This window comes from Lepidochelys olivacea (genome assembly GCF_965140295.1).
Source record: "Lepidochelys olivacea isolate rLepOli2 genome assembly, chromosome: 3".
NCBI classification, from domain to species: domain Eukaryota; kingdom Metazoa; phylum Chordata; order Testudines; family Cheloniidae; genus Lepidochelys; species Lepidochelys olivacea.
In genome coordinates, this window is record NC_140413.1 from 102,849,726 (window position 1) to 102,864,839 (window position 15,114).

Genomic DNA, 15,114 nt, shown 5'->3' on the forward strand with positions numbered 1-15,114 from the left:
CCTTCCTTCCTCCCGTTTGTGTGGCAAGTACTGGAACTTGGTCTCTACTGTTTGTTAAAAAGTGCATTATGGAATTTGGCAAATTTGCTTAAGGAGGCCAGATTTTCTCCTCAAGAACTCAGTAAATTTACCTTGACAGAATTTCATTATTCTGAGATCAAAAACTGAATATATGAGAAGCTGAAATGAAGTATCTTAATTTTGTTTTTACTTTTTATTATATATACCAAAATGCTACATATTATTTTATGCAGTGGTGGTGTAGCCATGTCGGTCCCAGGATAGTAGAGAGTGGGTTATAGATTGTTGTAATAAGCCATAAATCTGGTGTCTGTATTCAATCCATGATTTTTTAGTGTCTAGCAACCTTATGCTCCCAGGCTTGTCCTTTGAAAGTGTTGTGCAGGTTTCCTTTGAGGATGAGGACTGAAGTCAGAAATGATCGCTTTGTGAAAAGTGTTCACCACAGATGATAGGACGGTTTTGTATGTTGTTATTTTCCTCTGAGTTCATTTGAGAGCATAGTTATTATCTGGTGTCACCCACATAGTTGCTATTGGGGCATTTAGGTCACTGGATGAGGTACACCACATGTTGTGACAGGCATGTGTCTCATTTATATCTTTCAATTACACTATTTTTTCTCTCTTCCAGTAAAATGTAACTGTGTTAAAAACAACTGGATTATGATGCAGTCATTTATAGTGTATTTCCACAATTAAGTGGAATCCCATGTACTGCTACAGACTAAGGACCAAGTGGCTAGGCAGCAGTTCTGCAGAAAAGGACCTAGGGGTTACAGTGGATGAGAAGCTGGATATGAGTCAACAGTGTGCCCTTGTTGCCAAGAAAGCTAACGTCATTTTGGACTGTATAAGTAGGAGCATTGCCAGCAGATCGAGGGACATGATCATTCCCCTTTATTCGGCATTGGTAAGGCCTCATCTGGAGTACTGTGTCCAGTTTTGGGCCCCACACTACAAGAAGTATGTGGAAAAATTGGAAAGAGCCCAGAGGAGGGCAACAAGAATGATTAGGGAGCTGGAGCACATGATTTATGAAGAGAGGCTGAGGGAACTGGGATTATTTAGTCTGCAGAAGAGAAGAATGAGGGGGGATTTGATAGTTGCTTTCAACTACCTGAAAAGGGGTTCTAAAGAGGATGGATCTAGACTGTTCTCAGTGGTAGCAGATGACAGAACAAGGAGTAATGGTCTCAAGTTGCAGTGGAGCAGATTTAGGTTGGATATTAGGAAAAACTTTTTCACTCGGAGGTTGGTGAAGCACTGGAATGTAGGCCCATTGACAACAATGAGACTACATATGTGAGTAAAGTTATGCATGCGCATAAGCATCTGCAGGATTGGGGTCAATCAGCATACTGCAGAAATAAGAGTTATGAATTTCATATTTAAGGGGGGGGCAATTCTCTTAACATTCACTGAAAAGGAATTTCAAGTGGTTAGAGAAGAAAACTAGATGCTGTCTCATGTATCTAGCCAGTTTGTTCTTTTCTAAAATTACTAGTCTATTTCATGATGATGGTTAACATCCAGTGGTTATTCCTTGAAGACAGCACGGATCTATCATCTCTCAGCTCAGGATTCTATCCCCAGCTCTCCTACAAACATCTCATGTAACCTTTGGCAAATCACTGAACCTATGTTTTTCTGTTACCTCCTCTGGAAAATATACCTGTGCACTTCCTGCACTTTTCACCCAAGTACTCTTGATGCCAAATGGTCATTTTAGTGGAGAATTCAGGAAGAAGCCATTTTACAAGGTCCTGGAGTTTCCTTTTAGAAAAATAGTCAACGTGAAAATATTGAAGTGGAATAGTGAAGCTGACAGAGAATTTGGTCTCGTTTCCAGCTAATGACAATTTCTTAAACACTTCACTCTTCTTGCTCTTGAAATCTGCTTCTTGCCTGGGCCAGTGCCAAAATATGTCTGTTTCAAATTTTCCCATTCGGTTTTAAGTGCTTCAAAGCAGGAAAAAGTTTTTGCAAAGTGCCTACTGCAATGGTGGCCTGGTCCTGATTGGCAAAATCTTTGTTCATAACACAAATAAATGATGATTTGTGGTTTAGAGTGATTCTGCTGACAGAGGGATACAAAACGTTACATTATTTCTAAAGACAGCAATTTTAAGTCTTTTAACCTCAAAGTACTTAATTTACTAAAAAATTTCAGAAAACTCTGTAGCTGTCAGCAAGTGAAATGTGGATTTTTTTAAAAAAATTACAAGAGGATCAGATCAGCCTTATAATGGGAGTATGGTGGCAGCCTAAACTATGGAGAGTCTAACTCCTGTCTGTAATAAACCACAAACAGCTGCAGACCATGTCCAGCAGCAGGCCTTTACAACTTGAATTAAAGGAAGAACTCTGTTAGCTGTGAGTTACAAAAAGACCTTTATGTGTTTTCCTGGTACTGTGGGTCTCCCAATCAGTAGTGCCATGGAGTACATGAGATTGGCTAAGAGCCTACAGTGAAAGGGGACTGGAGATCAGCATCTGCTGGGGTCATGAATTACAAATATAGAGGGAGAGTTTGGAATTTGGTCAGGTAAGTGCCTGCAGTGAAAGGAGGATAGATAGTGGGGTTGTGTGGGAGGAAGAACAGGTGTTCAGTTGGAGTAGTTGTGAATTAGGCCAGGAAGTGTTTTTGGAGTAGCAGAAGGTGTGGGAAGAGAACTGGTATTGGAAAAATGCATAGGTGGGATGAAGGCTATTTCTCTAAAGTGAAGCTTGTTTGCGGGATGGGTGAAGATTCAGACTGGTTTTTGTTTTGTCATAAGGCGTACACATTAGAAATCGAAAAGACGTTTTAAGTCCCCCCTCCCTTGCACCATATAGCATTCCATACCATTATTCCATACAATACAATAGCTAGTGAGTTTTTTCAGTTTTACGTGTCCTCACTAAAGAGGCTTCTGACACTTAATTTGAGAGACTATTATGCAGTCAAATGTTGGGAAGATTTTTCTAATCCAAAATGAATTACTATGGTGTAATGGATGGTGTAGCAAACTGGATGTCAGAGAATGTGTTTTGTGTTCCTGGCTATGTCACTGACTCACTGTGAATGTGGCCAAGTCACTTAACTTCTCTATATCTTAGTTTCTCTGTCTGTAAAAGGGGAATAAAGACCTGACCAAACCTTTATACAACGCTTTGGGGTCCTTGGATGAAAAATGTAAACTATTCTTATTAAAATAAATATTTTCTTTACTAAATTCATCTTATGACTTCTAATGAGCAGTTCTCCTCCTTGGTACAGCTGTAAATAATTTAGTTAGACTTTAATATTTCACCTTCTGCAAATATATAAATAGTTATCATGTTTCTCCTCAGCCATAGGTTAGCCAATCTATCAATATTTAGCTTTTTTAGACAATTTTTCATAAAACAATCCTTTCAGCACCCCAAGGATTTTGCTGTTAGTCTGTGAACTCCCTTCAACACATCAATCCCTAATAGTAACTTTATAGTAAAAGGTTCAGACCCAGAGAATTTTAGAGAAATTACAGCAGAATGTTGGCATACATCAACTTTTGAATAACTGCTACCTGAATGAATTGTAATTAAATATCTAACCTAATTTTTAATTTTCTAAGGATCCACCAATGGCAGTGACCCTGGGCCTGCGAATGGAAGAAATGATTTTTAATCTTGCTGATACACATTTGTTTTTTAATGACTTGGAGGTAAGAATCTACAGAATGTAACATTGTCTGTTTCATCCCAGAACATGACATTAAAGGTTTCCTACCTGTTAGTATTTCTTACACATAGCAATATGGACATTACTCTGGGGTTGGTCCTACTCACTGAACAATCACAGGCAGTCATATTGCAATAATTTTTAAGCATCGGGGTACTTACATGAAGAGTGGGGACATCCTCAATATGTCACCTCTGTCCCCTGCAACAGTTCTTTTCACTGTAGCTGTTAGAGTGTTTAAGTCTGCAGATTTTGCTGCGTCTGCAATGTTCTCATAAGAAGGGACGTATTTGCCTCCCACCTCTTCTTTCTCAGCTTAAGTGGTCCCTTTTTGCCTCTAAAAGACCTTGTCTGAACAGAAGAGTTTGAAGTCCTCTTCTTAAACTCCTCCTTTGTTGCCTGCCTCTTGGCTTTCCCATATTCTCAGGGTAAAAAGAGCTACCCTTCCTTTTCAAGGGAAGAAGGAGAGCTTTCATTATTCTTCTCAGACTCTCATCAGTGAGTTTTGATGATAATAATGACAGACTTTTAGTCATGAACAGGCAATCTGGACATAATCATCATTCATGTCTCTAAAGAAATAGAAATTGAGAACAAACCCTAAAGTGTCTCCAGAGCTCCAATTTCAAAACCTTACCCTTAAAATAAGAAAACTCAGGTGCAAATTTTCTTTTCCCCTTCTCAACTCTCTGAAGAGCATTGTGGGTTTAGGGTTGAAGACTCCAGACAAGAAAGGCACATCAGTAAAATACAGCACAGTTGTACATAGTATAAAAAGAAAAAAATCCCTACATCTGTTTCATTATTAAAATATTCTATTTCCTTCCCCTCAGCCAATACAACAGATAGACTTTGCTAAATCCTGTTCAGTAGCTTCTGGATTCCCTTCAGATTTATTTTTGGTCCAAAAGAAAACTGGGAGTTTTCAGACTGTCCTTTAGCTTTTTTTGTATGTCATCTGTTTAGTCAGACAAGCTATAATCAAGATAATGAACCTCAGTCTCCTATTTCAGGTGTCTCTCAAGGAGGTGCAAATCCTTATTCACCCATCCATTTCAAATTCTTCCACTTATGAGTTGGCCTTCAACATGTTTAATTCATAGCCCTTAACCCTGCATGTCTTCTCCTCACAAAATGTATTCAACAGATCAAAGTATGTGCACCTGGAGGCAAGTGCCCATCTCATGTTTTTCATCTGGTTGTTTCTCCAATTACCAGCCTCTTTGTGCCATGCACAGACATGCTTCAGCGAATCATCGCCTAGTCCAAGTGTTCTTCCTCATGGTCTGAGATCACAAGGAAGCGTCGATGCAATCAGTCATGCTATTACTCAAGTCATGCTCTCCTCCCTCTGGTTATAGCTGGCAGACCACCGGGGATCACTCACCTGTTAGGGTCACCATAGATCCCCTGCTTGAGTATCAACTATTTGATAACCAGAGCCAACAGCAATACTGTTTATGCATTGTGCTCCACTCATGGAGTCTAGTTCTGTTGTTATGGAATGTGACAACCTCACAATTGTCAGTTTTTTTCTGAATAGGCAGACAAGATTTTTCAGATCCACTTCTAATTTGGATCAGAATACCTTCCCCGGGAAGACATTTTTACCACCCGTTGCAATCAAAATTGACAAGGTTTTGCTTCAAATTCTGAGAGAAAGGAACCTGATGGATGGATGTATTTTCCTTCCATTGGGGCGGGGACTCTCTTAATCGGCACTTCCCTTTGTTCCACAGCCAATAGGGAAATCAAGAAGTACCAAGCTGATGATGTCTTCATTGCCCTTCGCTGACCTCATTGTCTCTGGTTCTTCCAAAGTCACAAAATAACTGTGTCCCAAGCTCAGATCATTCCCCTTACCTTCAACCTTTTGTCCCAAGACCTGTTCTTCACCTGAGCTTTACCTCCTTTCTCCAGCAATATGAAATCTGAGAAGTGAAACCTTGGCTCTTCCTCAGCTAGTGCGTGTTTTATTGCAGTCTAAGTGAGATATCACTTGACCATGCAAAAGCATTTGGTGAATATTCTCTTTCTGGTGCCCCACAGCAAGGGATAGATTCTAAATCAATTTTTCAAAGCATTGCTTAGTTTTCGTTGTAATGAACCTTTGCCCTGGCATGCTCAGATTTCAGGTGGCAGCCATAAGAACCCTAAGTTCCTCATTAGCATGTGTCCAAGTTTCTTCAAGCTTGTACTGAGTTCAAGGCACCAGTAAGCTCCCTCTTCCAAAGTGGAACTTCATCTTGATTTTATAATGGCTTTGTTTTTTTCTCTTTGGGCCATTTGCCGAAGCTTCACTTTGTTTTCATTCTCACTATTAAAGTTGTCTTCTTTGTAGATATCATGTCAGTTTATAGATTTAGCAAATAGGGCAATTTCCATGCAGGAACACCACCTCCTGTTTTTTCCTGATAAGGTTCTTTTAACACCTTGCCCTAAAAGTCATTCTCAAGCTCCTTTTGGCATTTGGCCTGAATCAAAACATTTTCCCATTTTCGATAGCTTGCAAAGTTTCTTTTGGTATGTAGATGAAGCTTTTTGTCCAAGAATCTAGCATTCCAGTGAGATTAGTTTAAGCCAAATTTCTTGAATACAATTAAGTATTTTCTAGCCTCAACACTATTGCAAAACCAACTGTTTGTATTACAAGGTAGGACCAAAAAAAGCTTCCAAGACCTCTGTTTTGAAATATAGCAGAAGGCCAACAGGACTCTCCACCTTTCCAGAAGTCACAACTCCGGAAAATCAGTGTCCGCCTTGGAGTTAGTAAGGGTCTGGACAACATACGTAAAAGTCTGCAGGATGGCCACTTGGGAATCCCTTTACCTATGGAGGGAATTTCTCCGCTCTCTAAGATTTTTAATAGCGCTCCTTGATTAGGGAATTTAGATCTTCACAATGACTGGCCAATCTGCTGTTCGTCCTTTCTAAAAGCTCTACTAGGGTTCTGTTTTATTCTCTCCCCACCCTTTGTTTTCCCCTTCCCTCTTGAGTTGAGTACAGTTGTGGTTGGATACATTGGGTTATGCAGGATGTTCTAAAATCAGTCACTCTTGGTTTAGACCAGTCTCCTTTAGTCATTCCTTCCACAAGCTCCGCTGTCCAACATCTCTGACTCTCAACATGCTTTGTGTCCTAGGTTTTATGCCCTGGGCAGCATTGGCCAAGAAGAGTACATCTGTCTTGGATGGGGAGACGTTCTCAGATATAACTGGGTCCTGAGTTGTTGATGATCTTAAACATCAAGACCAAGGCCTTCAATTGGCATTAGAGGTAGTGAAATGGGAGGTAGTGGAGGGGCAGAGCACTAGTTCTCTCATCAGATGAAGAGCTGAGACACCATGTTATGCATGAGCTGGAGCTGCTTTATTCCTGTCATCTTCATCTCCAAATATAGCGCATGATAGTAATATAGTCTGGAGGTGACCAATGTGTGGATTACGTGCCCATCTACTTGTGATGCTACCTTTAGTCACCAGGTCCTCCAAGATGTTCTCTTCTTAACCTTCTTTGTCCTTTTCCCTCTCGTTTGATGCAGCCACTACTTGTCAACTGCTAGTAATAACATCCAGATTATTGGATATTACCACCTGCAAAATCTGCTCCCTATTTGTTGTCTTGTAATTTCCAGAAGTTCCCATGCATTGAGGTATTCCTCTGGAACCTAGTAACCAATGTTCTAGTCAGTAAAGCTTCTGCTATTATCTGAGGCTGGGTTTTACTTTTCTCCAGCAGTTTCATTCTTGAAGTATAAATTTTAGGTAGCTCGAAAAGTATCATTTGGGACCCTAGTTGGTAGCCTTGCCTTATATACAGTGGCTGCATGCTCTAGAAAATTCTTGCAGCAGAGCCATTTTAGACTGCTTAGAGGGTGGGGCTAGCCCAGTAGTAATGTTTGGATTAGTGGCAATTACATTCATTAGAAGATTGTTGTACAGGTAAGGAATAAAATTATATATCGTCCTACACAAATATTAAGTCTAAGGATTACTGAGAAATTTTGGTAGAAAGTAATTCAGTTCTAGTGCTTTCCCCATCACCATAAACACATGCACAAAAATCAGTGTCTACAAATGTTAATAATAGTAATTGGGACTTAGGTCCTGTATGTGTGCAGCAGTAAAATAGTCTATTGCTATTTATTGTAGTTTTATCATAAGTTGTGGGAAACCCAAATTCATACAGTTTAAAGAAATATACATACGTAATATTGGTTTAGAGAGTAAGAAGGGTAATGAGGTATGAAGAATCTATAAGTTTACTTCTTTCTCATGTTGAAATGAAAAAAAAATCAACCTTTGCTATTTTTTCTTTCATATAAAAGAGGGGAAAAGTTCAGGTAGCAGTTTAAATAAGCCTCAAAACTTGGCAGGCAATTCAGTCCAGTTTTAACAGAGACTGAGGCATGTACATGAAATGGGTGGTTCTGTACATCCTGAAAATGTGTAGTGCTGAATATCTGCAGTATAAAAGCATTTTTGTTTTCAGTGCAGTGAGTCACTGTTTTTACTGGATAATGAGATTACTATCCATTCCAAGAGGATAATTTTTATGGACAATTTGAAGGCTCTGCACTTTCAGTAAAATTTTCAAGCTCTAAAAATTCCTATAGGTAATTAACTGCATTGAAGTGTTATTTAAATAAATATTACTGCAAACAAAAGTCAGTTATTGTACCTGGACTAATTCTGTACACACACAGTAATAGAAAATATATTTTATCTTTCTTAGTTTTGAACTTGCACAGCCAGTGACCCACTGTGACTTGAGTGTAGCCAGTACTGTAGCTGTTATGAAAGGTATTTTACCTTAAAATTCAAATTAACAGAGAGCTTCCCCCCCCCCCATTTCTATCCCATCTTTCCTATAAACAAGTTACAATCTCCTAATGTTGTGCAACATGTTCATTGTTTCCACTGGGAACAGGAGGGAACTGACTAAAATCTGTACAAAATTTCTGGACTTGGCTTTATGGTGAACTTGAACATTTTTGGTATGAAAGTTTATCCAAATTTTACAAATACTTTGGTCGAGTGTGACTTTAAAAATCGAGAAGAAAGGAATACTTCAATAGAATAGAAAGAACACGAGTCCGCTCTAAGGTCTCCTTTGTGAGTGTTCAGTAATGCACCAAAGAAAGAAGCAAGTAACAATGCTCCCATAGCTCTGAAACAATTGGTTAAGAGGGTGAGCCATAGACTCCGTGAGGAGGGGGAATTGGAAAACCACATGTATTTCGATCCTATGGAAACTGAAAAACCCTCCTGCAGAGACCAGCAGCAAGGAAGTCAGAAAACTGCATGCTCTTGGACCCTCTTTCTTTCCTCCCCATAAATTGATGAATTTGGATCTGCCTTTCAAGTTGTAAGACAAAAATTCAAAGGAGAAGAAGAAGCCTGAGCCTTTGCCACTCACTCTTATTCAATTTTGCTGATAATTTCATTAAGTCAGTCTCTGGAATTTTAGATGTTGGTTATGTGCCAATTATTGGGTCTATTCCAAACAAAACTATTTTCTAGTACTAAAATGTACTCTAACTCCAGTACTCGTTATAAAATAGCTGAACAGTTAAACAACATTCAGCTATACACACTCCTTTTTATTTGTGCATACTTTGTGTATCCCTCATTTCCTCAGCACACACAAACTCACAGGGTCAGATACCTTTACACCCTTGACTAATATGTTACTCTTTGAGCAATCCCACTGAAATCAGCGGAGTTGCTCTGGAGTATGATGACTGCTTAACATGAGTAAAGATATCAGAATCTTTTCCAATGCAATATGGAGTCTGATTCTAGCATGCCCAAGATCAACTGTGTGGTATATCCACCACTGGCACCTCTCCATAGGCACAAACAATAGTGAGGGCAAGAGAGCAAGAAAACACTCCTTTCCCCCCCCTTTGCCCTCCCCCCATTTTCATAGAAAAACTTTGTTTAAGGCTCTGAATTCCAATAGCGTTTTGCTAGTTCCTGTCAGAACCAGGAAGTCCAGAGGTCCACACAAAAATAAACAAAGTTGTGGGTTACCTGAACTTTTTAAAATGCCCAAAAAAGTTCTGTTTAGAGTGGGTTGTTTTTTATTTTACCAGCATCAGTTTGTGCAAACCTACTGTTTTTCCCCAGTGTCCACATTTATATTCTATAATATTCTGCACCCTGCAATAATCCCGTCTCATTTAGAGGGAGAAAAATGCATTTTATTACCCCCAAGGAAAGAACAATCCTTGAACCCAAGGAGCTCTTACACTTCTATGGCAATTACATGATTGGGTTAAGCCAAACAAATAGAATTTGGCTGCTAGTTCTTTTGGGTATATTACAGAATGATAAATCATAAATACAACTATTAAAATTATGTTGTCTGCACTCATTTTGTCCACAAATTGGTTCTAAAGTCTAATCTGACTTTAACAGGCTTACTTTGCATGGGAAAAAATCATCGTGTTAACTGTTATTAAAGCAATAAAGTGTTGGACAAAAAATTCTTATGAAATTTCTAAAAATTACATCTCTAATTAGACGTCCTGCCTTCCTGGTTTAAATTCTAAATTTTCAATGTGTATATTCTGAAACTTCTCCTTTCTTCAGATTTTAAATTTTCTTAGCAGTTGTACTAGACTGAGCTTTGAGACTTCGAAAAAGTGCACAGCTGGACTGGTGATTTTGTTTGACGATGACTGAGAGAGCTTGTCATTTAAGTGTATGCAGTTCTGTAAGTGGAAAGCTCAGCCTAAGTGATTTTATTAACGTGCGAGTTAAAGCAGTAGAGTGGGTGAATCAGTTTTCAAAACCATCCCTCAACCTTTTTTAAAAAATTAGAAAAAGTTTGACTGTTTTTCAATATAATCCTTTAATCCAAACCTTCACAAATTGTGATTATTTTCACTTGTGACAGCATCACTTAAATATGTGCAGGTAAAATCTCCAAACTAGTGAATCCATACATGTCCTTCAGATGATATACTATAACTGTGGTACAGAAAACAAATGTAAAACTATCCATGCAGCACTTGTGTACACGTTCACTGAGAATATTTTCTTGTGATCCCACATTCACCTCTTTTTCTCCGTAACTGTGAACAATGGAAAAACCTTTAAAAAAACAGTGCCTGAATAAAGAAAAAGTTCTTTTTAAATTATACATTTTCTCTTTATGTTCCATACTTCCTGTTTTTTTTCTGGGACTGGACATAGTCAAATACTACAGGACAGGCTGTTTCTGTGGTTTTTTTCAGCCCAGCTGAAACCAGGAAGTAGTGGAGCCCTCAAGAGCTTGATTTTGTGAGGTTTCCAAACCAAAGAGGTTTGGGTAAGTTCAGATAAGACTTGGATAAGCATCCAGACTTTTGGAGGCTTAACAGAAATGACAGATCTTTGACGTTTGTCTAGCTTTTATATAGAATGGAGAACAATGGTCTGAACTGATTTTTGAAATGCTGGGTTAACACACATCTTACCAACGCATCAGAGAGAGACTAGGAGAGGGTTTTTTTAAAGAAATTCTGTCTAAAATCACATTGAAGTACCTTGTAACTTTCTTTGGCGACTCCATTTTAACTCTTAATTTGAATAGTGTCTGAGGAGTTGAAATTTCTTTTGTTTCGAAAGAAAAGTTTATCATGATTGAGTGTGTAGACACTGCCATCTTCTGGCACAATCAATGCTACACACAGGTTGTTTCATTAATGCCTGTACTAAAGACATATTGGGAAGTATTAACACATACGTGAACCTTTAAAACAAGTTATCTTTTTACTTTACTTTTTCAATAGGAATGTGATCAAGTTCATATAGATGATGTTTCTTCTGATGACAATGGGCAAGACCTAAGGTAAGATATACTCTCTTTCAAAATTTTATTTTTTGCAAGATTAAAAAAGTTCATTTTACAGAAATAAATTGTATTTATTTTTAATATATTTTGGGTGTTTGCAGTACCTACAGTTTTGCAACTGATGGCTTCCATGCAGCTGCAAGTAGTGCAAACCTTTGTCTGCCAACAGGTGTAAGAGGAGGGGTTGACTGGATGAGGAAGCTGGCTTTCCGTTACAGAAGAGTAAAAGAATTGTATAATACTTACAAGAACAACATAGGAGGTAAGGTTAGGACAAGTTGAAATATTATGAAGTTACATTTGAAGACATTACTGTATGGTTATGGTAATTAAGTAATGCTACCTTACTATACCCTTGGAAACTCCACAGTGGAATTAGTGCTATTAAAATGTAATATAAACGACCAGTCCAGAGTTGTGCAAGATACCCTGCCATTAAGAGTGATGGCTAGAATTTTGCTTCTCGGGGACAAAGAGGGAGACCCTGGAGAATTGTGATAGCAGCACACTCAGAGTGAAATTCTGGCCCAATTGATGTCAATGGCAAAATTCCAGTTGAGTTCAGTGGGGCCAGAATTTCATCCTTCAGACACAATTCCCTCGGACTTACTGGCTGTTCCAACCACCTACAATATTTTTTAGGAGAAAGGTCAGGTGTCCTTCTGCTTCCTCCCCGCTGGTGCCTTCATGCCGAGTCTGACTGGTCTGTTCCCCCATTCTGCTCTTTTGGTGGGCTGGGTGGTAGCCACACTCTCTTCCAAATCCCATTGAAGAAGTCCACTGGCAGCCAGCCAGGTCAGTCCACTGCATGCTGCAGCTTTGAAGCCAGAAAAGCTCTTCTAGTCCTGCTGCCGTGCCCTTTCATAAACTCTGTAGCAGACTCCCCCACCTGCGAGTTAACAGTCAACGTCTGATCTCTCACAAGATGATGGCTTCACACTCTTGGGCATCCAAGTGGCAGTAATAGCAGCAGTGTTGAAAGTGTTTTTGAGTTCTACTGTTGCAAAAGAAGGCTGAATGAACCCAGAGGATCCCTCCTGTAAGATTTAGAGGGCCAGCCAGCCCCAATCTGAAGAGCCCTGAGGGATCCAGATCAATCATCCACCCCCAGAAGACATGGTCTTCTCTCCATTCCCCTGTTCCAGACACAACTGAGTGGGAGACCCCAGGCCTGTGTGATGCTGAGGGTCCCAATGAAGCTCTCGACTATTGTAACAAGACTGACTTCATTTGAGGCTCATTTAGAGGGGAACCTAAACTCAAAACTCTCCTGTGAACTAAAATATGTAGGGTTGGCACGGCTTTAGAACCCAGTCCCACTGTCAGAAATGGGAATAATGAATTAGGACGATGTGGACAAGGAGTTTTAGTCACCATAGTAAACATTTCACTGAGAACTGGACTGACATATATCTTCGCATTTTTATTATTGAAGAGTATTTACTTACAGGAAAATGAAGCAGTAAGAGCATTTGTAGGTGGTGACTGTTGCATGGCTTAAGACCAAGTGGCTTAAGATACCTGAGATGTTAATGATATCCCAAGAAATTATCCTGTCCGGAGTGTCATATTACCATTATGAAATGGAATTTTTATACATTAAAAATACAGGAACAAACTGACCTACAGATTTACTGGACATTCATACAAAAGCTCCTACTGTGTCAAGAATTCTAAAGATGCTATATTCCATTTTCAAAAATGGGTTACTGAGCCACTGTGCAAGAACCTAAAGTAAACAGGATGGTTGTAATAGCAGGTATCAGTATGAGGGTGGAGTCCATCTACCTAGTGTATTCTGTACGTATTTTTCTTTTCCCTCCACAAACATCGTTTATGCTTTATTGATTATCTAATGTATTCCACCCTTTGTGGCCAATTCATACATGCATCCTGCTGCCTCCAACTTTTGTAACATTATTTCCTCACATTGTGGTCTTGTTGACAGAGAAACAGAAAACCTGACTGGGCTAAGTTATGGTCAAAAGTGTTCTGCCCTTCACATCTAAGGGGACTACAAAGAGGTTGGAGGGAGGCTTTTATAGTTTGTGAGACATGATTAAAGGAAGGATGACATAAAGTCTACAAATACTTCAAGGCTGCAACAGCTTCAGATACCAAGGTTGGATAGAAATTGTTTAGGGTCCATAACTAGAAGTAATGAGATAACATTAGCAGAGATAATTGGGGCTGCATTTCGGTAGGGTGTATGGTTATTAGGCTGTGGATAGTCTTGCAACAGAAGTGGTGGTAGTCTAATTGCTTTGGGGAAAGTACTAGAAAATGTACTATAGGGAAGAAACACACACACACACCCTCAAACAACCGGGTATCTAAGCTGGTTATTAATGAGAGCTCAGGTGTCTTTCAAACAAAATTATTTAAGTCCTAGAATCTTAAACATCCCCATTACAGTGTGGAGAAGTAAAACCCCAATCCAGTCATCACTGAAGTCAATGCGAGTCTATCCATTGACTTCAGTGGATGAATTTTATCAAGCCTTAAAAGCAGAATTCAAAATAGAATAAATTACGGTAAAATCTGCATGTTCCAGCTAAAGCACAGTTTAATTTGTTTGTTTTTCCTTACTCATTTATATATAAGGTCTCCTTGGCCCTGCTAAAAGAGATGCGTGGCTGCAGTTAAGAGCAGAGATTGAAGCTCTGACCGACTCCTGGTTGACAAATGCACTTAAATCATTATCAATTATTAGCACTAGGTATGTACTTGTGTATATTGTAAGAACATTAATATTAATTTATTTTATATTAAAAATACAAGTGCCACAGCAGAATAGCCTTCATAAGTAACCCTATAGTAAATCTGTGAAGTGGAGGGGTGAAACTCTTAAGTTAACAGATTTCAGTTCTTTAGATGTACGTTAAAGGGACACTTACAGTTAATGTAAGCCTAAAATGGACTTCACCTTTAAATTATGTCCTCTAAATTCAAAATCTCTCTATCTTGTGTTTCTGCATAGTGTCTGCCTGTAGTGGTACCCAAGCACGGCACAACATTAGAGTACAAAAGCCCAGAACTCAAAGGTCTCTGTCCATTCCTGCAGAGATAATAATTATGACTCTGGGGGTATGTCTAAACTGCAGTGTGAGACCAGGGTTCAAACTTGGGCTTATGCCTAACCTCCCTTCCACCAACACACAAATTGCTCTGACCCAGGGTCTGAGGGCACCATAGGGGAAGAAGGACCAAGCCAGAACCGAGGGTTCAAGCCCTATTGCTTGCAGTGTAGACACAGCCATTGGATTCATGCTCTGGGAGTCCACCCTTAGCATCCCATAGGCTGACTTTCTTTGTTCTGTAGACAGTCAAGTTTTCACACACTACACAATGAACAAAAGGCTAAGGCAGCCACATTTTGGGTGGGCTCTAGGGAGTCTGGGATATGGGTGGTTGTACTCAGGCTGCACAATGTGTTGTATACACTGGAGCCCCAGATTGGGACTGAAGGTTCAACAGTTCCTAATCTGGGGTTACAAATTAGTGTAGATGCTCAAGCCCTAGGTTAACAAATCCAGGATCTGCGAA

At 39.4% G+C, this 15,114-nt stretch overlaps 1 protein-coding gene across 1 annotated transcript in view; it reads left to right on the forward strand.

The window, feature by feature from the left end:
- The window catches only part of EYA4 (EYA transcriptional coactivator and phosphatase 4), a 221,427-nt gene that overhangs the window by 196,781 nt on the left and 9,532 nt on the right, over positions 1 to 15,114 (forward strand). Inside the window, exons 13-16 of the mRNA XM_084622652.1 lie at positions 3,620 to 3,709; positions 11,507 to 11,565; positions 11,670 to 11,830; positions 14,173 to 14,287. Coding sequence (XP_084478778.1) covers positions 3,620 to 3,709; positions 11,507 to 11,565; positions 11,670 to 11,830; positions 14,173 to 14,287 — 425 coding nt within the window. The remainder of the gene's footprint in view (positions 1 to 3,619; positions 3,710 to 11,506; positions 11,566 to 11,669; positions 11,831 to 14,172; positions 14,288 to 15,114) is intronic.